General features: G+C 34.7%; 1 protein-coding gene across 1 annotated transcript in view; it reads right to left on the bottom strand.

Annotated features, from left to right (window-relative positions):
* ASCC3 (activating signal cointegrator 1 complex subunit 3) overlaps positions 1-22,119 on the bottom strand; it is a 253,462-nt gene that overhangs the window by 35,713 nt on the left and 195,630 nt on the right. Inside the window, exons 30-35 of the mRNA XM_083857723.1 lie at positions 20,550-20,687; positions 20,326-20,446; positions 16,765-16,897; positions 14,038-14,163; positions 4,757-4,868; positions 4,353-4,487 (exon numbers count right to left, since the gene is read on the bottom strand). Of these exons, the coding sequence (XP_083713849.1) occupies positions 4,353-4,487; positions 4,757-4,868; positions 14,038-14,163; positions 16,765-16,897; positions 20,326-20,446; positions 20,550-20,687 (765 nt within the window). The remainder of the gene's footprint in view (positions 1-4,352; positions 4,488-4,756; positions 4,869-14,037; positions 14,164-16,764; positions 16,898-20,325; positions 20,447-20,549; positions 20,688-22,119) is intronic.

Genomic DNA, 22,119 nt, shown 5'->3' with positions numbered 1-22,119 from the left:
ACAGAATCACCATACAGAAATAAAATTATTTTAGACCGAGAGTGTAAATACTTACAAAGAATTGCATATTTCCCTGGTTGGAACAGGAATTGCCAACAATGATGAAGAGGAAATAAAGCTACAGGTTAATTGAGTTATCTAGGTTCTCACAGTACATATAGCTACAAGGTAATGAAAGACAGATAAGGCATTAATAACTCTACTCATTTGCTATCTATGTATCTTGAATGGAGAGTGTCTGTTTCATGAACCTCCTCCTTGTACCTTCCAAGTCTGGGACTCCAACGGTGACAGATTTTCTGCTGAGTTCCAAATTACTTAGTTTAATACAAGCCAGTGACACCATATCAATCTTCCAAAAGAAATACAGAGACATGTGGATACCAAACTCCTATGTCCATGTTTGTATCACAGAAAGACAGATATGTATGCCCCACTATGACAAAAATAACATGCTCTCTCTCTAAGCTCCCTTTTCTAAGAAAAAAACCCCTCTCTCTTATAAACAGTTTACATGAAAGACAGCAGTTCCCTTTTGTAGGCAGAATTTAACAAAAAGAAATGAGGGACAACATGGAGATAAAACAAGGAATGAAAGATGGGAATGATGTTCTCCCCTTCACTGTCTGGTATGGACAGGTATGACAAATTTCTTGCTCTCTAAATAGGAATATGAATTAGATAGCAAAATAAGTTAAAAATCACCAACAATCACGAAACTAGTGGATCTAGGTGTCACAGCCCTCATCAATCAGAAAGACAGACTTTCCTCCCTCAAGGTACAAGAATCACTATTTGATTTTAAAAAGATTTGTGCAGAAAAAACCAAGAATTCCCCTAAAGTATCTATCATTGTTTTTTACCTAGACCTCTTTTTTAATCTCTGCACCTAACTGTCAGAATTAGAGGAAACAGTCTTTAGTCACCTCAGGGAAATCCAGTCTGTCAGTAATAATTCATGAACACTTTCTCATCAATAATACTTAATGCAAGAAGCACCATAACTCAACAGTGATTAAGCTCATTTGGATTACTACTGTCTGAGCACAGTTAGGAAAGGTTTAAAGAAAGCTCTATGGAAAAACATCAAACATTTTCTCTCAGAAAAAATCTACCAATCCCCTTAGCACAAGCCAGTGACAAAAATAACTGGATGTGAAGTTCCACCTGCTAACTGGAAACCCAAGACAGCTCAAACATCTCAGGTACAGATTTACCTAGAGGAGCAGTGAATCCATGTGGGGATTTTTCCCCACCTATTTGAATCACTTACTACTGTATATTTCCAACATGACTGTTGGGGCTGTTCCCATGTGCCATACTCCTGGTCATGTTATGAATACTCAACCCTTACATCAGACTAGGGAAAAAAAATTCATTCGATCTTGTAAAATGCTGGCAGATGATCAAAATGAAAAGATAAAGTAAAAACAGAAAAAAGAACAGATACTGGAGAAGACTATGAGTGGTCTTCCACTAAGTGAAAACAAATTCCGCTATTATGTGACTTTTTTTGGGAGATCTGCCAACATTAGAAACTGGATGACTTACAACTACTTTTTCATGGGAGTTGTAAATATTCCTCGATAGTCCACTGGTGATCAATCCTGAATTTTGAACACTTCCATTCAGCATGCAAAAATATCAATCTGAAACTCAAAATCTCATATCAAACTCAGATTTAACCCCCTTAATACAATCCTAAATTTCTGAATTCTTGAAAAAAAATCTTGCTTTATTCCACATTTTGTTTTAAACAAACTTTTGCCCCTCTCCAAGTTACTTACATATTTGGCTTATAGATCCCATTTGAAAAATCAAAATCAGGATTTTCTTTCTTTAAATTGTTCACATCTGCCTTCCTTATATACATCAGAAACTTGTAAATATCTAAAGGTTTACAAGCTTAGGTAAAACTCCAACAAATAGTAAGTGTTACATCTATGAAATCCTGCAACTGCATGAGAAATGCTTGGATGGTTATTCTTACAAAACACAGTGCAAAATTTGAAACTTTAAAACTGAGTGATCAGCAGAATAATCACAATTATAATTATTTTTGTAACGGTAACAGGCCTTTTTGTACTACAGCTACAGCTTTCAGTTTCAGCATCATTAAGAGATTCTTCAAATTACTTTTTAAACATCCTTTTCCCTCAGGATTTTCACTTATACCTAATTAGACTACTTACCCCATGCCATGTAATTCCCTATTGCCAAAACTGCTAAATGCTTCAATAAGAAGGAGGAGGGCAACAGTGGAGTGAGGCAGATGTAATGTCATTGGTTAACAATAGAGGTGTGAAGCAACTGCTGTAATTATAAAACTCATTAATGTGCAGTGTTTAGGGGGAAGAAAATGTCCTTGGCAATAACTGTTGAAATGGCACTTCTTTTCAACACCACATCAGATTGAAAAAACCCTTTCATTTTACACCTTCAACAACACAGACTAGTAGCTCCACTAGTAATTATGAGAATCAACATCCACATAAAAAGTAAGCAAGAACTGTCAGCTCTAATGGCATCCAGCACTCGTAAATCCTTTTGATCTTTAAAACTGATACATGTAATACATTTTGACCCCTAAGCAATTTTATTTTTAGTCCCAGTCCTCTTGAAATTGTAAATTGATAACTTACAAAACTGTATTATCAGGAAAAGAAAAACTAGAAAAATTTAAGGCAAGATTAATGAACTTAAAATTTTACAATCTCTACCCGACATTAGGGTCCTAAGTTTCATCTACAATAGAAGTATTTGCCAGTTACTTTTGCAATTCATGAAAGCACACAGTTCAAACAGGCAAATTCACACAGGCCGTACTAGGTTCTTCTTCTATCATCCCTCTTCCATATCCTGCTCATCAGCTAAAGCTGATGAAATGTCATCTCTGCTAATATTCTCAAACTTTCCTTACCTAAATTTGTCTGAAAAAAATATCCTGACATTTCCAGGCGCAGAAAATTTTCACTGGAGAGGAAATTTTAAAGAGACAGCAGCTGGAGTAAAGCACTCCTCTTGAATACTCAGTGTTGTATTATTTAACATCTGTTCACATGTGGGTATTTCCTCTTAAAATTCCAGTTACTTTACATACAGCATATCTAGGTATTGTGGATGATTACCATTTTGAATTCACTCAAATACACTGAATTTCATTTCGTGTAATTGCAATGTTTTCTGACAGCAGAACAACAGATACTGCAGGGTCAGTGACAGCAATTCCCCTATTTAGGCTGTCTAACAGTTTCCATTACAAAAGATTATTGTGGTCTTTATTTCTGAGCTGCAACACTCCGAATGTTTGCAGCAGATGCTTTAAATTTATAAGGAAGAAAAGTCTCTGTACTAGAAAAGTGGTTTTCCTAGTGTCATAAATTGCTGATCAGGTTTTATTCAGTTGCAAACTGTTGAATAGCACTATTTTAACTTTTCTTCTTGTATTTCTCCCGAGAGAAGTTTTGGCAGCATGTTGAAACAATAATGAATACAAAAGTAAGATGCATAAATACTGTAAGATAGGACTTTGAATTTTGAAGCTAACACTTAGAAATCAGAATATTACTGAATTTGGGTCACTTGTATAATGTATTTAATGTAAGAGACTATAATCGTATAGGGGTAGAAGTAAGTTTTCCTGGATAATATTCAGGCACTTCTTGCTTTGAAATATATTTGTACAAGTAGAGTTACACCATGCCGAAAAAGGAAAATCTGTAGTTATAACTACGTTAAGTACTTAAAAAGGAAAATGGATTAAACCCTGATTCTTTTATGGTGAGAATGTAAGACTAACACAGTGCATCATACACGGTGTCTTTGGCCTTGCATTGCACTTCCCTGTCAAACAGTCTCTAGACTAACTGTGGGAGATGCTGTTATTACAGGTCATGACCTCAAGGACTGGGAGGTGGCTGGGAACAGGAAAAGCAGACATTTTAGGAGAGAGGTGTTTCCCATATGTTTCCCCTACTTCTTAAAGCTGCTGTATTTTCCAGATTGTCTCAGGACAAAGTGATGGTACTCCTAGAGATTTAGTGTAAGCAGTCATTCCTATAGTGTTTTGGTAATATACTCAACTTAGAAAAGATAAATATCAGGTTTGTATAGATCCTGCATATTATAAAGAGATGTAAGAAGAGAAAGAAGTGTATAAAGTAATTTTGATGTAGTGATAAGGTAAAACACTTGAAACATCAAAAATGATTCAGCTGTATTTCTCAAAACAGTTAAAAATTAAATTAGAGATCAGGGTGGAAAGAGTCTCCTTTATTTTGTGCAGGGTTTTTTCATATACTTGTGTTTTTAAGAGTAAAAATAATGTATTTTTAAGAAATATCAGTACTTACTGTCAGAATTAAGAGCAATTCCTCAATATTGCTTTCAGGTTTCAACTGATCTTTGAACATCCCAATAGTTGGATGCTTCAAATAGTAATAGGAGGCAATACGGCCGTATGTCAGGGGCTCAATGCTGCGATTATCCTGTTAGAAGAATCAAACATAGAGAATTCCCAAGTGGTTCAGTATAATGTGTTCCTACATAACTGTGAAACATGCTCAGTCTACTTTTAAGAGAGAACACCAAAAACAATTAGCATCATAATTTAGCCACCACAGTTTTCAACGTAAGTCTTACAAAGAGCTCCACGCACAAGCTCTAACATCTCACATCAAGAAGTATGGATCTTGCTGTTCACAGCTTTTAGGAGCATGTATCTTACTGAATCCTGTAAGGCACAGAGCAGTCTTACCTCCCCAACTTCAATACAGTAGGAGCCTTCCAAATCAAACAGGGATTTCTCAACAAGGCTTGAGAGGTACTTATTCATAGTGTCATGGCTCACATCATCCAAGTTATAGTAACTAGATAAAATGAGAGCAGATGCATTACATGAATATTTTTTACAGTCTGAAGATTTTTAACAACATCTTCTAGGAAAACTTACAAGGCTTCTACAATATACACATGGAACAGCAAATATCCACATTAAACAAATAAACACAGTCCTCTATAAAGATTAACAAGAAACCCACAATTCTTAAATGGTTTGTGGGAGTAACCAACATAAGACAAGCATGTACATATGGAAAGATGGCAATTTGTCCATCTATAGGTGTCCGTCTATAGAAAGGCTGATACAAATAGAACTGGACTGCCTCTATTTTGTTAGTGGGAAAATTTTCCTGCTTTCACAGGAACACTTTCCTGATAAGTGTGAAAGTGAACAAGAAACACTAATACAAGTAACAGTATTTTAACTTCAGGACAAAGGAAGAACAGCCATCCAGGAGAGCAACTGTCCTTGCATCCTGTGAAAGTAAAAAGAGGCATATAGTGACATCTCTTGAAAAAGTAAACTTATAACAATCCAGATGTTGGTGCTTGTTGCTATATTTCTGTGACATTTTATTCTCAAAGTTAGAATTGCTAAAAAAAAGAAGGGGGTATTTGTTAATGTGGTTACTTCACATGTTCACTGTCAGACAAAATGTTTAGGTAAACTATATCTTCACAATGGCTTAGTTCTCTGTATGAAGGAAAAATGTTTATAAAGTGGGTGAAATAATGTAAGTGTATAAAAAAGACATAGTGACTGAAGTTCACACTCCTTAACTGTAGAGCTTGAGATGTATGAAAAGATTTTATTCATATAAACCAACATAATTTCAGTGAGAACTTTTACTCCAGATAAAAATGCAGTAAGAACTTGTCTCTCTAGATTCAGTAAAGGCACCAGATCAGAAAGTAACAATTAAGTTCAATTAACAATAAAGAAAAACTGAGCATGCTTCAAAAGTTTTAAAATTTTGAATTTAAGCAGAGCAATTAAACTGTGCAACCTCAAAAAAGAATGAAAACAAACATAAAATCTGATGATTTGCTGAATTGTTAAAAAGCAGAATAAAAAAGGTAGTCCTTGCTCATTTAATTCCATCAAATACTGTGGTGGAAATAGACTACTGTGCAATGAGGAAAATGCTCCTTTGTTCTACCTGCCTTGCTTTACTAAAATTTACTACTGTTATGATGTACGCAGCATTCCCACTTGAAATAACCCCACCGTAACCGAGAGCAGGTTCTCTCAATGCTATTTTGTGCAGGTGAACAACAGGCTGCAAAAGTGTGCTGAGATTCATTTTAGCCAATTTTACAAAGTTACTGCTGCACATGAGTTAGGTTTTTTAAACTCCTTTCACTGCCACTAGAAAGAAATGTGCACTTGCAGAATGCTATTCATCTGAAGTATTTTAAATATCTGCTTCAGGATGAGGTGAAATGTATTCACAGATTAAAAAAAGAGAACTTTAGACAACCAGTTCAGTTGTGGATGGCATATTTGGGCAGATGAATCCCATTCTCTGAGTTAAACTCTGCATCATTTACTGTAATGCTGCTGTTTCCAAATTTCAAAGGATAGAATTAAATTTTTATAAGCTAAAAACATCCCTATATAACTGCTTAATTTAAAGAATCTTCTAAAGAAGATTTGAATTACTATTTTCTTAAACGAAGTTTTTACCATGCATCTCTTTAAACAGCTGTAGCATAACTGAAAAAGCCCGAATGCTAAATAGCAGTATTGCAATGTCCAGATATTTTCCTCTTGCTATTAATTCTAACTTATGGGATCAATTCTCTGAAGCATTGAGTGTTCAGTTATAATTCAGTAAAGTTGGAGTAAACCAGTATTACCATAAGAAAAAGATTAAAAAAATGTGTTCTGATACCAGCCAGCTACATGAGACAACAACAAAGCACACATACACAGCAATGGAGTATTCAACTTTGTGACATTTTATATGGGTTCATGCGGAGACGATCTGAAATACTTACAACACACCTATTGTCCAAAACCAAACCAAACTAACAGAAATATTTGTATTGACTAAAACATTTTATGTAGTAGCCAGCCATATATATCAGCCTCATGCAAAGAAAACTAATTTGTTGAAAAATTACTCTGATAGTGTTTTCGATGCAACCTAAATTCATGAATGTCCTTTTAAATTAAGTGATATAGTGATAATACAAAATGGTCAAAATTTCTATTTGCCCATTTTATCTGCCTGACATCACCCATCACATTTATTTTCTGGTTATTAGCAGAAATTACTTTGTCAAATTTTGTTTACCTTATAAAAATAATTGAGGAAATTAGCTAAATAAGTTGTTTAAGGAGGGGAAGAAATTTTCTATTTTATACTCTTAAACCACTAATGATTCATTATTATTTCTCTAAATTGAATAGAATGCTTCTGAAATGCTTATAATTAAGGCACTTTGTTGCCACAGTATTCAGACTTCCACCATATCATTTCAGTGCCTTTAGCTGCAGTACCATAATATTCATGATGAATACTGATAAAACCAAAAAAAGGAACATGGGCAGTACAGTGAAATTCTTTCCTGAGACTGTAATTTAAAACACCAATTCAAACAGGTCTGTGCTCTTGTGCTCTGCTTAATTTGCAGTATTTCACTACAGTTAACTGAAGTTATCATCATAAAGGAATTTGTAATAACTTTTAAATTCTTTTTGTGAATTTTAAATTTGCTTTGTAATTTGTTGTCAAAGGAATAAATATGTAGCTGCCTAGTGGAAATAAAACAGTGTAAAGAAAAATCTTAAATGGTTTGTAATCTTGAGTGAAGTGGTACCAGTATGTTTTAACTACTGTCTGTAATGAGGCAGATATAATTTTGAGCACACCCACAGGAGCTTCTTGGTCATTCAGCACATTTTCCCCTAATAAAAATCAAAGCCATTCATCTTGAAAGACTGTGTTAAAACCATTAGTGAAAACAGAGGTATCATGACATTAGATTTCAATGCTGAGGAATAAATGCAAGTTGAATTCTGCATGTTGGTATGTTCCAAGTCTAAAAACCGCATAATACGTGAGTTCCTCTATGAAGCAATATTGCCTAACTATTTAATTACAGATAAAGAATAAAAACAATGCAGTTTCATGCTCACTGCATTGAATCATCTAGTCATTAGTTCCCCTTTGCTATAAACAGACAACCTACCTTTTTATCAGCACACCATTTCATTTATTTCACAGTGAAGCCCAGTTTCACAATAATTGACTTGTCAGAAGCTCTAATTTATGAGGCTGGGCTCTGTAAGCCTTCTCCTATATTGGACTCAACCTGCACACAAGCAGGGTTGAATATTTACAATGCTGTTAACAGGTGCTGAGTTGTTTAATGATTCTAATAGCCAGAAGCGTACTGAGAAAGCCAGCGGGATCACAATTACAGGCTGTTTGAACACAACAATTACTCGTCCCCTGAGAGGTGTGAAAGTCAAAGGCAGTTTTATCCTAACAGCATCTAGCACATGGGCTAGACAGGCTAACTTCCATTAGTAGTCCATAGGGAAAAAGCAGTAACAAACCCCTAGGTATCATAAAAATTTACAAAGTATGTAAAATTTAAAGAATCAAAAGCTGAAGGAACTTTTTATTGTCTATTAAATAACATATTTAAAATCCCCAAACCTTGTAGAGCTTAGCAAGAACAAAAACTGTGAAACATGAACTTATTTTTCTAATCTAAGGAAGTGTGGAATTTCATCAGCTGAGAGAGACAGAGAAACGTGCAGGAACATAAAATGCAGATGAAGTTACACAAAACATTTAGGATTTAATGTGAATGGTGGCAATCATTTCCTGTTTAGCTTATGTAAACCTGACCTGAGAACTCTCTGGGAAATTTTTCATCAGCCTTGAAATGGTCCTGCTATAACTGTCAATGCTGTGGAGTCATTTGTTACAGCACCATGTTTTTTATGTTCAGATTATACGGTGGTAATAGTGACACACATAATGAAAATCAGTGACAAGAGTCAGCCAAAAATATTAAAGAAGAAACTTGCTTGTAGGTTTCAAAAGTAGGTCTTTTGAAACAAATGCACAAAACAGCAAATCCACAGCATTCACTTGATAGCAAGAAAGTGTGCTTTCTGAGATTTTACAGTTCTGAAAGCAGAATTTTGTTGTAAGCAAGTATGAGAGAGCATAGATAGTAATTTTTTCTAGGTCCCTTTACTGCAGTCATCATTTATATTTACTTCTATCAGCTTCAGCAGCTGCCATCTTCAAATAGCATCATGGAAATGGTACAGAGTATATGGCACAACTGATGAACCTTCATAGCCAGAGGGAGATATGACCCAAAGTACCAACTCACTTCTGCTGTTAAGGCATTACTGACATCTGAAGTCCGTGACTGGCTTGCAAAAGGGCATTAGAGTGCACAAATGATGCAGACAGTAATGTCACCCTGTATTTTACCTCTATCGTGTTTTCTTGCATCCATATATTTGCGTATGCCAGGTAGGCAAACAGATACATTGCTATCCTTAATCAGCTTTTAGTATACTGTACATTGTGGTAATTTAAGAAGAACAAAACCAAGTTCAATTTCTCTGACATCAGCAAAGTATTCACCCCCACATCAGTGCTTCTAATTATATCATTTGCAAGACAGTTTATCTCCCAAGATGTGTTCATGAGAAATGAAAGGTAATAGGCACACATAAATTTGCTTACATATTGGTAAGATTTTTCTTTTTCCCATCATATGTTCCAACAGATAATTTGTACACGTAAATCATATCCAAGAGTAGGAAGACAATTATGTGAATTTTCTTTCTGGATGGGGAGATGCAGGGTCTTCAGCTTTGTATTCTCACCTAAGACTGCAGCAGACTGGGAAGCAGGAAGCTGTTCAAATACTAAGCAGCCCAGAGCTTCCCTGTCTGACAGACTCAGGAAATCTTTATTTGTCTGAATATTTGGTAAAACTATACTGTGAACTACATTCCCGTACTTTTCACATCACTGTGATCCTAATAATTCCAAAGAAAAAACTCTAGTAATGAAATTCATAATAATGCCCAGAGCTGTCATTTATAAAATATATATACATGCATATGTATCTGTAGCTGCATATAGGTCTAAATGTCATTGTAAAAGGAAGAGTCCTTTTGCGAGGTCTTTTGTGAAATATCTTTTTATCAACTCAAGATATGGATATTAGTAATCACTGCACTGCAATATACTTGTACATTTTAGCTTCTGTTAGTTTAGCTACTGTCAAAATTTTCCATTTTATCTCTTAATCTTACCTAATGTAACTTTCTTCAGTAATCTCCCTTCTGACACAATTCCAAATTAACCCTAAAATTCTGAATAACTGTGATTTTGTCACTGAAATACACAGGTATTCCATTCTGACTGACTTCTACCATGACATTACCTGTCATCATAATAGCAGAAAATATATTGGACTAGTATCTAACCATAACTTGTATTCATATGTTTTATAACTTGTATTCATATGTTTTATTCACATGCTCAGCTAATCATAATGAGAAAATTAAATTTAAAGTAAAACATTAATGCATGATAAGGGCATCATTAGTCTGAGATTATAATTAATGCTGTTTTATTCATTCACTCCAAAAAACTTTGCGAAACTGGTATCAGATAAAAAAACCCTTTAATAATAATTCTTGGAATGAAATAATAAAATATCTTTTCTCAGGCTTTCACAAGGAATTTACATAGAAAACTGATTTTGTAAGTGTGCACAGATGCACTCTCATATAAATACATAAATAGCCATGCACATTTTAATAGTGAGGATATCTCTCAGGATATCTAAAAATTAACTTTCCAAATGAAAGCTGATTCTGCTTAACTTTACATATGTTGTAAATTTCTATTCCTCTTTTACTGCACATGTATCTGGAAAATATCACAACCTGATTTACAGAAAATGTTTCTCATAGCCATTTCTCTTTTACAGAAAGTCACAATTATAATCTTTTATAAGGGTAAAAAAATAAATAACCAAGGCACTTCAGCCAAGGAATGGAGATAGATGAGCCTGTCAAAGCAGCCCCTTGCAAAGAACAGGGCCCTTTGCTGATCTGTGTGATATGACCTTGACTAAGTAAAGAACACAGTGACTACAGCTCTATGTGGAAAGGAGTACATGTTGTACTACTTGACTGAAGTAGTACAGAAACTGTGACTTAACAAGCAAATGCGGAAAGCTCTACATTTAGGATTAACTGTTTTGAGGGAAAGGAAGAACAGGGAAGAAATTCTGGGTATGGAGACTGAAACACTTTGATAAATATTTCATTTGGACCACCCCTGTCATTCACATGTCATCTCCTGAACAGGATAAGTGTGACTATTTGTCATGCATCTGAACAAAATCAGCACTCGGCTACTCTCCTTCCCCAAGGCAACAGCTAAATTACACCTCTTATCTAGACAGCTAAAACTCGTTCCATAGAGTTTGAGATGCAGGTGTTCAACAAACAAGAAAATTAAAATGGTTTGATGACAAGGAGTATTTCATTTCCACACCATTAGAACAACCATCATCACAAGTTTAACAAACTATCTCAAGTTTGCCAGGAAAAGTTTCATGATGACTTCATGTTTAGAAGAAACCTGGATACTTAAGAGGAAAAACATACTTGGATCTCTATCTCACAACAAAGGTAGATTACCATTACTTCAACAGTACAAATTATAGGCATTCAGTAAGGCGTTTTATGATACTGGATGGGAATAGGATGATCCTACATTTGTTTATGCAGCTTTAATATACAAGTAGCTAAAACTGGCAATAAACGAGAATATAAATCTTCTGCATATTATCTAAGCCCATTATTTTGGGGATTTACAGCATCACATGCAATGACTTTTATGCCAATGAATCCCAAGGCAATTTCCTAATCATGCATATGGGAATTACTTATTCACCACTAAGGTACAATCACCTGCTGTCTGGAAAATAGTTCTCATTTCACAGTGGAGAGGAAGTCAACAAAACTGCTTTGAGGCAGGACACGATAAAGAACACTTCTGTCAAGTGACAAGGAATGCGTATTGCATAACCATCTAAACAAAAAACCAGCAATTGTGATCCTATTCTTTTGAAGAAAAACCCCAACCTAAACCCTAAAATCTGGATTTTTAAGGGCCACAAATAGTTTTTGTCTGATAATATCGATCATTTCATATGCTCTTTTATGGCACAGTAAACTCAATTACCATAATGCAAGTTATTCAGAATTATCTCAGCAATCACTGACTTGTGTTTGTTAAACTCTTGCTTTCCTTGGATGTATCTCATTCAAACACTGACCATGCTGGAACTGCTTGCTGGGCTTTCAGGAGGTCTGAAAACACCACAGATAGTAGGTCCAGGAAAACTACTAAGTTTAGTAGCTTTGGATGAAACTTGATACTGTTATCATGTCAACGAATGGAATGCATGCACATCTGTTACATTTGTGCTTGGCATCTAGAAATGATTTGACAAACTCTTTGACAGAGTAAATAATATCCTTAATTTTTCTTCCTGCATGACTAAATACAGAAGGAATGCTGAGTACTCATGTGGAAAAAGAGGTCAACTTGCCAACTGTTCCAACCTGTGTTGGTGGTGTTCCAATTGAAGACTCCAATTTCATTAGAAACTCCATTAGTCCTTCCTATCCTGCCATTATGGGCATGACTAGCCAAGATCTGTCCATCTTGGTTCTCCCTACAAAGGCTCTACATCTCATTATGTAGTGCTTTTTTTTTCCTTCTCCCCTACTCCCAGCTTTCTTCCCACCTCAGAATAGCAGAACTTCTGCTTTGAAGTTGAAATTCTGATAACTCCAGATTAAGCTGTCCATGACAATAAAGAAACTGAAGAGAAAAAATGACCAGCAGTCAATGTGCCAACTTCATGCTCAAGTGCAAAACTTATTTTATATTGGGAAGAGATTGCCTATTAAATCAAACAATATTTCTATATTCTACACTTACCTTTGGCCTATATGTTGTATCTTAAAAAAATGTACCTACCACAGATACCACACAATCAAAGCTTACCAAAACCAAATCAACTACAGCACTTTACCAAAGCAATCCAAGAACAAGACTTTTTAAAGTAACAGTACTTATTCCTTGTAATAAAAAAATATAAGATCTAACATTAAAAAAAATCATAATTCGACTCTCAGAGGAGAAATACTGTCCCCATAACTGTATGCATTGTGCTAGTTATGAAGTGAGAAAATTGAAAAAATTTAGTTTACAGTTCTAATGCTCTGCATTTTTTATTTCCCAAGAAGACTAGATGGAAATCCTGTTTGTTTTGTGGGAGCTTCTCAGCGTAGGACTAGATGCAGAATTAAAGACTTAAAAAGAATTAAAGGCAATTATTTTATCACCTGCAGGCTCTCAGCAGCACTTGCCCATAAAGTATGTGGCAGAAACTCTGGCCAAATGCTACGGATGTTAACATGATTTCAGAAATACAACATGCTGGAGTACATCAAGAAATACTTAGTAATCTAGCCAATAAATTCTTTATTTGCCACCTTATTTCAGTGAGTGAATGATCACATGACAGGTAACAATAACCATTTACCCAAAACAGTGCTGTGGCAAAGGCAGGCTATGTTGGTGGAACAGTTCAGAATGATCTGCATACCAGCTGGAGCTAGGCAGGATGATAGCAATCATGGAAAATATTGCACACATGGTTTCACCAGGATACCCTAATGAAAGCAAACGTTATCGCAGAGAAACAGCTGATAGTTATTCTCTCATTTATTAGGAAACTCCAAGTCTCAATAAGTTTTCTAAACAAAATGGGCAGAACATATCAATGTGGTAGCTAAAAAATAAACGTATTGCATTATAAATACTATATCTGAAGTCATGTGATAATCTGGAATTTTATTTTAGGGATGCTGATGTAGCCCTCTCAGGAAGGTTATTTTATTGCTGTAACTAAGTTATAAAGTTATCTGACAAAAAAATGCATTTCTATTTAGAGAAAAGTTATAAAAAAATATGTGCACACGAGTTTTAATTCACATGCAGGCCAGTAATGCTCCTACACTGGAGTCTGCTAAGACACCAACAGCAGACGGATCACCTTTGGATCAACTCTAACCTCAAGTTACCTGGAGCTTAAATTGCATTTATATTGTGTACTCACGTTGGGTTCATTATAAGTCGACGGAAGAAATAAGTCCAGGTGATGTAATCCATTGCATCCTGCTTAGATGTAATAGTTCCAGCAGCAATTTCAGCATTCAAGTGGTCAGCCAGCACCTCTAACAAGCTGAAGAACAGGAAACAAAAGGATTTAAGTGACTTAATAATCACAAAGACAGGTAATATATTTTGTAGAGTTGTCCATTAAAAGGTTTATTACTTTTAATCTGAAAATATTATATATTTATCTTCCAGTAAAAGAGAAAAGGGGAAGAAGGTGGAATGTAATTGCAAGGTCAGTCATCTTCTTTACATGATAGTGGAATGAAGCTCAAATTATTTTTTGATTGGACCAAGAATGCACAAGTTTAAGTCACTCATGGAACATATTCAGATGGAGCTACTCAGTGGTAACTTCTGAATATTGTATGTTGACCATATGATCATGCTGATTTAATCCAACAGAGAATCATATGGAAAGACAAACAGGAAATGAAACAGTGGCAATAGCTTAGCTAATACTTGACAAATACTTCAGGGCTATTAAAAATACATCAAAACTGCTTCCCCCAGATTTTGCCTCATCTTCGTCCAATGTAAAAAAACAAACAAACAAAAAAACAAAAAAAGGAAAAGAAGAGCAGCTACTTTTACCCAGAAAGATTTAAACTCAGAATAATAAAAGCAGCTTAAAATGATTCTTAAAAAATAAAATACTCAGTCATTAAACAGAACAAAGACCTCCATTAGGGTATCTAATGAGATCATGCCTGGCTAGAGTTCAGAGAATAGCAAATATCCTTAGGGTTCAATCTAATTTTTCTTGTATTATATCCTTTTTCTTTTCCCAATGTTCTTTTCCTGTTGCTAAATGTAAAGAATAATCTGGCATGAGTGCCTGTTTTACTGCTCTGTACTGGTGACTGCATCCTTCCAAGGGTCAGAAGTGCAGACATTCTACATGGATTGTCCAACAGAAACTGGACAGACTATTCAATAGCTATCCCACAATAATGGAATTCCGGATTTTCTTTTGTTTCTAATGTGCTGTGTTTCAGGCCCATGATCAGTGAGAGCACAAGGACTGTTATGAGTTGAGTACTCAAGTCTTACAATTAATAAGTAAACAATGGCTTTTAGAAAAGACGTTAATTAAAAAAATGTGAAGTTTACTTTTACAAATCGGAAATACTTCACAAAACTGATAAATCTGCTCTTTGGTAAAACAGATGGGGAAGCATTCCAAAACTAAAAACCCCCCAAAAACCCCAACTAGTATCTCTCTGAAGATATGAAATACTTGATCACAAAAGAGACCAAGACAAACCTAAGTTACATGGTTCACAACCTTCAGAGAATTTAACAAGATAGTCATTAATACCCAACTCTTCATCTGCAAATTTATCAAATATTCTTTTTTCATAATAAAAGATAGAATATATCAGAACTACAAAGTAAATATAAACACAAATGGAGTTACTAGTAATATAGACTATTTATGCTCTTTCAAACATGAACAAACATGTGATTACTACTTTTATATCGATGATATAATTTCTTTCTTTAGAAACACCACTTCCCAAGGAATGGAGATATTTCTTAGTTTGTGCTAATGCCATGCAGTCTGGATATATCAACATTTTAATCATATTACTCTCTTCACTTATTAGCTCTCATTTTTAAGAAGTTCAGCTCCTAGACTTTTATGCTAAGTGCAACTTCTATTTTTAAAATAGTGTGGTTTCCTAAGGAAATGAAGTGTATGTTTCCACATTCTTTGTTTGCAAAAATTGTGTGCCTGTCTGTGCACCACAGAAATTAACTTTCAAACACACCAGCCCATTTCAACTACATTTCAAAGGTGGATTGCACGCTCTCAAACTCCAACAAGTTTCCTGAGCAGATAGAGGTCCCATTATCACTTATGTTGAGGGATAAAGTTTCCTTAGGAGAACAATACTGTGAATTCTTCACCACTGAGAAAAGCTTTCAGTAATGTTCATGCTGTATTAGATGTCTGAGCATTGCTCCATGAAACATTCCTCTATAGAAGACCAGTGTAACTAGTTTGCCTTCTCACTGAATAACTAAATATATTAAAAATATCAAAACCAAGGCACAAATTACATTATGCTGGACAGCAAATTTTGCATCCCCTAGGTCCCAAGAGACTGCAAAACGGTGCTGTTTCTACATTTCTCACAAAAAACTTGCAATTTTATAGGGAAAAGCATGTTAAAATTGTATTAGTAAGAGTTTACACCATGTAAACTTGAACTTTTTGAACTTTTGAGATTTTCACAAATGTGACATCTATAATGACACAAATATTCTAGGTACAAAGTGCTAGAAACTCATCTTGTTTTTTTTCCTATTTGTAACTTGTCACAGAAGTTCAAGGAGGGTTCTGAGGATCATGGATAGTTGTCCTAAACACTGCCCTTGAAGAACAGTTTGTGCTTTCACATGTGTGAGACAACACCCCAAAATGCAGAGGCATTTGTGGTATTATTTGGGAATGGACTGACAAGCTCATCGGTGCTTCAAAACTCATGGAAGAAAAGATTTTTCCACATAAAGATGGGTAATTTCTTTTTTTAAATTGTTTTCCTCTTCACCCCAGTGTTTAGGACTTATCCAGCATAAGAGTTTTGTTTCTCTTTCCTCTGTCCCTCATTTATAGTATTGTTTATAGTTTGATCAGCTTTTCTGATTGCTTTAACTTTACCTTGATTCCACTGGGAAAGGTTCATACAGGAATTTTTTGTAGAAGTCTTTCTTAATATCATGAACTAGAATGACAGCTTTTCCCTGGTCATCGAACTGTGGTCTGCCAGCACGCCCCATCATCTGAAGCACATCTGCCAAAGACACAAGTATAAACCAAGTATTTGTTTTGATGTATAAATAAATGTATTTATGTCTGCATAATGTACAATATAGGTTTTCTGTATTACTTTGGCCTTGTATGCCCTATTAGCTTCGACACTTCTAAGTTTTTCTTCATCTCAGATAAAGTTATGATGACCTTCTTTCTGTCAGAGACAATTTTCTTGTATACTTAAAAGACCACCCACTGCCATAGAATCTAGGCTTATATCAAATATAAATTACCTTTACTCTCCTTCCACTCCACATCCATCCCTCATTTAATCACATGCAATTAAAGATGATGAGTAAGAGAACTAATTCATGAAGGCTACAATGACAGTTGTCTATCATTTCATAATTTTCAAGTACTTGACTTCACACTTACACAAGTTCCTCATGTAGGCTTTTCTGCTGGATACGATTTCCTAGGTTTTGAGTATTTTAGAGATAAACTGGTATAGGCAATTTCTAATTACTGAGCACTATCATATTTAACTCAAACAAGTTATATTAGTTATTAGCACTCAAGTAGAGATAGTTTCATATTGTATGTTGTCCCTACATCACAATATACAGATTTTAAAGCTGGTTCAGTCACGCTACCTACACACCATTATTTGTAAACACTAATGAATGACTTCTATAAACATTGAAAATAATACTTTATGCAAAACGTGCTCAACTTGCTACCTGCCCCCAAGGATATGTATGCTTATCATCTACTTGTTTGTCTTCTCTTCATTTAAGGAGTGCATCTACATAGATTGTTTTGTGTCTCATTCACCAGAGCTTTGAATCCTTTCTGGTACCTCCAACTGCTGTTTAACTTAAAAGAAAAAATGGAAAGCAATTCATAAACTTTACATCTTTATTTTAAAAGTTTTAATGTTTTGTGTAATCCATATGAGCTCCATCATACCTATCCAGTATGTGGCTTGAAGCACCTGGAATTTTGAAGAGATCTATTTGAGTTAAGAATCAGTAAGCTTTTGAGTTAAGAATCAAAGCTCAGTTGAGGAAGGAAAATCCAGAAAGTAAAGAATGGGATACAATGACTGACCATAACAGGAGAAACAGACAGCCCATTTGTGAGCTTTTAATAACACATTTTCACTTATGTACTGACCTGTGCATAGAAAGCTATGTTTTTTATTGGTTTATTCCTTTTTGTTAGCTTAGGAGCGATATTTAGACGCAAAATGAAACTAGTTCAAATCTGCTCTTTGGAATAGGTATGTGTACAGAAGGGTGATGAAACAACTTCTTGCTATTCTGTGTGGTGAATTAAATTGTGCATCATATCATATAGGAAATGGATTTACCAAAAAGTGTCAGGAAATTATTTTTGCCAATATCCACTGTGTAATTATACAAACTCAATATTTTCTTTACTGACTATATGTTGCTTGGCTGCTCCTAATCACTGGACTAAACTCATGAAATATTAAAAATGATCCAACTGGCTGACAAAATAAATGACTGCTAACTGAGAAAAAGTCCTCCCCAAAACCTCTGACTTCACTCAAAGAGGCATTCTTGCTTATTTTGAAATTGCTGAACACTCCAGTGTGATTCATTCTGCCCTCAGCTGCTTCCTTGGAGCCAAATGCATTCCTGACACAGAAAGGTAACTTCAGTAGGGAGAAGCCAAGTAATACCATGATGGAACATTGAAGGCATAGCTTGAGGGCAGCATTAAAGACAGTATTGTGAAACTTTTTGGAAGTATTTCAGAAAGAAATTAATTACATTTTCATTTTATTGCTGCAGCAAAACTGTACTACCTATCCACAGAAGTTCCAGCTGCATAAATATTCTCTAGAAAGTTAAAAATAAAAATGCTTTAGGGAAACCACACCACATGTTTCTTCATAAAATAAGGAATCTGCATTTTCTGTTGCAGGGCAGACAACAAAATCTGTATGCTTCCATCACAGATGGTGGTATTCCATCCACCCCTTCCCCTGCCCCAAGTTTTACTGAAAATTCAGGAACTGAACAACATCCAGCATTGAAGTTACCTGAATTAAAAAAAGGCAGTAAAGAGTGAAAGTATCAGCATTCCCTAAAGCCTTTGTGTGAACTTGTACAACGGATTTCTTAAACAGCACAGTAAGTCTGCACTGTTTATTGAGGCTCTGATTTATTTTAAATATATTATTTTCTCTATTACAGATTTCTGAACATAAGATTTAAAGCTTCCATTGATTTCTTTCCTCTCCACTTTTCCCCGTTCAGTAACAAAGCCAATCAACAGCGTTCTTCCAGCCGGCACGAGCGCGATACAACTTTGCTGCAGAGACTGTTTTCACTAAGTTTATGAGAGCCAAAATCTGTTACAAAATACAAGTGTGTATGGCTAAGATCCCAGGTCAGACCAGAATCTTTGAACAAGAGAGTTAGTTTGGAAATTGATCCCAAGTTTCCTGCAGAGCACTGACCACTAAATTAAGCTCTATGATGGGTTACTTGAAGAAGTAACCTCTGTAGTATTTTCAGTTTGAGCTTTTTTTACATTACTAAACTTCTCTTGCTGAAAAGACAGCGTATGGCCAAAAAGATGCAAGCTCTGTATTTACCTAACAAATACCATTTAGATTGTCCTTAGGTGTCCACATCACTGGTGTAGTATAGCAACATTTAATAATAAACTTTCTCTTCTGAAAAGAGAAAGGGAAAACAGAACAGGAAGCCTGGAATAAATTTAGCTTGTCTTCATTCTTCAAACTTAGTACCATCCGCACAAATATTCTCCCTTTCTGAACTCTGAAAAAAGATCTTCCATGGTTCACTTTCTTCATCTCATTAAAAACACAGCAGAACAGCTTATGCACACTGGAGTTTACCTGAGCCAGAAAGCCTTGAAAGTCTGTATCAAGCCAGAAATTCAGAAATTTAATTTAGCTGCTTATTTGTGAAGTATTCCTTGTAACACTGAAGATACCAGGCCAGTTAAGGTTTTTTGTTTACTATCAAGTGACTATGTATACATTTTATTTTCTATTATGTGTGTGAATTAACTGTTGCATTTCAAACCATGGCTGATTTTACTGTTAAAAATTTATTTCTATTTAGAAGAGGTTTAAGAAATGAAAAAAAAAGTATGCTTGAAAGGTCCTTTTATACAATTACCTAGTTAACTAGATATGGCTTTATACTGGCCCTTTAATTGTTTAATGTCTATTTTGGGTGATACACATTAAAGGAATTTAGCATGAAAAAAGATTTGCAAAACAGAAACATTTTTATTATTGCACAAAATCTTAAGCATACTCTTACAACTTGCATTAAACAAAGAAAAAACCCCTTGCCTCATCTCTCCTAGTCTTTATCCAAATTCAGTTACTAAATTCAGGTCATTTGCATAAGCTTGAAATTAATTTCAGCATATGAACATTTCCATAATTTATGTGAGTACCTGTAATGGGATAATCCACATAACGCCTTGTTTTTCCATCGTAGTATTCTGTTCCTTTAACAATTACTAAATGAGCTGGAAAATTTACACCCCAAGCTAATGTGCTTGTGGCAATAAGAACCTGAGACAAAAAGAAAGATTAATGAGGTATATGTAACAAAAAGCCAACTTTTAAAATTCCATGTAAAACTCATTACAGCAGGATTCAAAAAGAACACATGTACCTGGATTTTGCAGTTCACAAACAATTCTTCCACAGTTTTCCTGTCCCTTTCATGCAGACCTGCATGGTGCATGCCTATTCCAAAAGCAAGTGTCAGCTTCAGATTTGAATCTCTAACTGTGACTATAATGTCATTCATCTGTAATAGAAAGAATAATTGCATGCTTTAAAATAGATTATTGAGAAATTTTAAACTTTTAGGTTTTTTATCTTTATTTTTTTTGTTTTTGTGGCAATGATAATTTGCTCAATGCTGCTTATACAAGCAGAAAATCAGAGCCTTCTTCAGTTTCTGAAAAGACTGGTTCTGTTTAAAAAAAATACTATATTAACAATGGGAGTGGAATACAAAATGCTCATGACTTTATTGACATGCTAAGTAACACAGACAAGGAAATGAAAATGCTGAAAATATCTTGACAGGTCTGGCAAATACTGTGCATTCTGTTCTATGTTTGTTTAATGCAATCCCTAGTATCAAAGGGGTTAGAACTAGTATAAAAACATACCAAATCCCTGCAACCAGTAACATAATAACAGTCATGAAAAATAAATTTGGCTCTCTCTAACGCCTTTGAACAGAGAGACTGTTCCTCAGTTTGATAATTTTGCAATTATTATTCATCAAGAAAGCTTCTTACTCACATGCTGAAATGCAAATTAATTTGAAAAATTTTTTTGGAGTGTGAGTTTTTAATTTATAGACTCAAACTCAGTAGTGAAATCCAACATCTATTAAGTGTGTTCATTTAAAACTTTCAGAAGTCCAGATATAAAGCTATTTTTATTACTATTACTAATTCTTTCAAATCTGATGTCAATGACTCTTGGAATCATTTTCACTACTAAGATTTTAACTATCTTTCTTGCCTATGTATTCAAATCATAAATTTGATAATAGGCATATTATTTTTGTAGATGACCTCAATTAAAATTCTCTTAGTAATAATTAACAAAACAGTCCTGCTAAGAGATTCTACCCTTCAAAATTATTTTTATGGTTTTATTTCTAAGGTCATTTATTATGTGATTTTAATATAATTACAGCCAAGAACTTTAAAATTTATGCTCATACTAGTGGTTTCATGGTGCCACCAGCAGTGCCATGGTGATATTGCATACTTACGGCAGAATCATTCATGGTCATGGGAGGTACAGCCAAGGTTAGAGAAGAAATAGTAGGGCAGAACAAATTAGTCAGGGTAACTGACTAATAGTGTTCAGCCTCATCTCAGACTGAGTTCTCCTAAGTACTGAGATACAGCAACTGCATGACTACAGTGATATCTTCATTTCCATTTAGGACTCTGAGGTGCTTCACTTCTGATGTTCAAGAATATAAACTCTCTAAATATTTCCTGTGTTTTATAATTCTCAGACCTTAATGTGAATAAAATGATTCACACATCTAAACTCAAGTAACATGTTGCTACTATTATAAAAAGAATCTTTAAAAGGTACTAAAAAATGCAGAGACTATAACAGTCTGTGTTGAGGATTTTAAAACAAACTAACAAACAATATAGATTTTGTAAATCAATCCATTTTTTTCAGGAAGAGTAAACTGCAAA

Source organism: Zosterops lateralis (assembly GCF_965231275.1).
Source record: "Zosterops lateralis genome assembly, chromosome: 3".
NCBI lineage: Eukaryota > Metazoa > Chordata > Aves > Passeriformes > Zosteropidae > Zosterops > Zosterops lateralis.
Note: the sequence above shows the minus strand (reverse complement) of the source record. Positions and strands in the feature narration are given on the sequence as shown.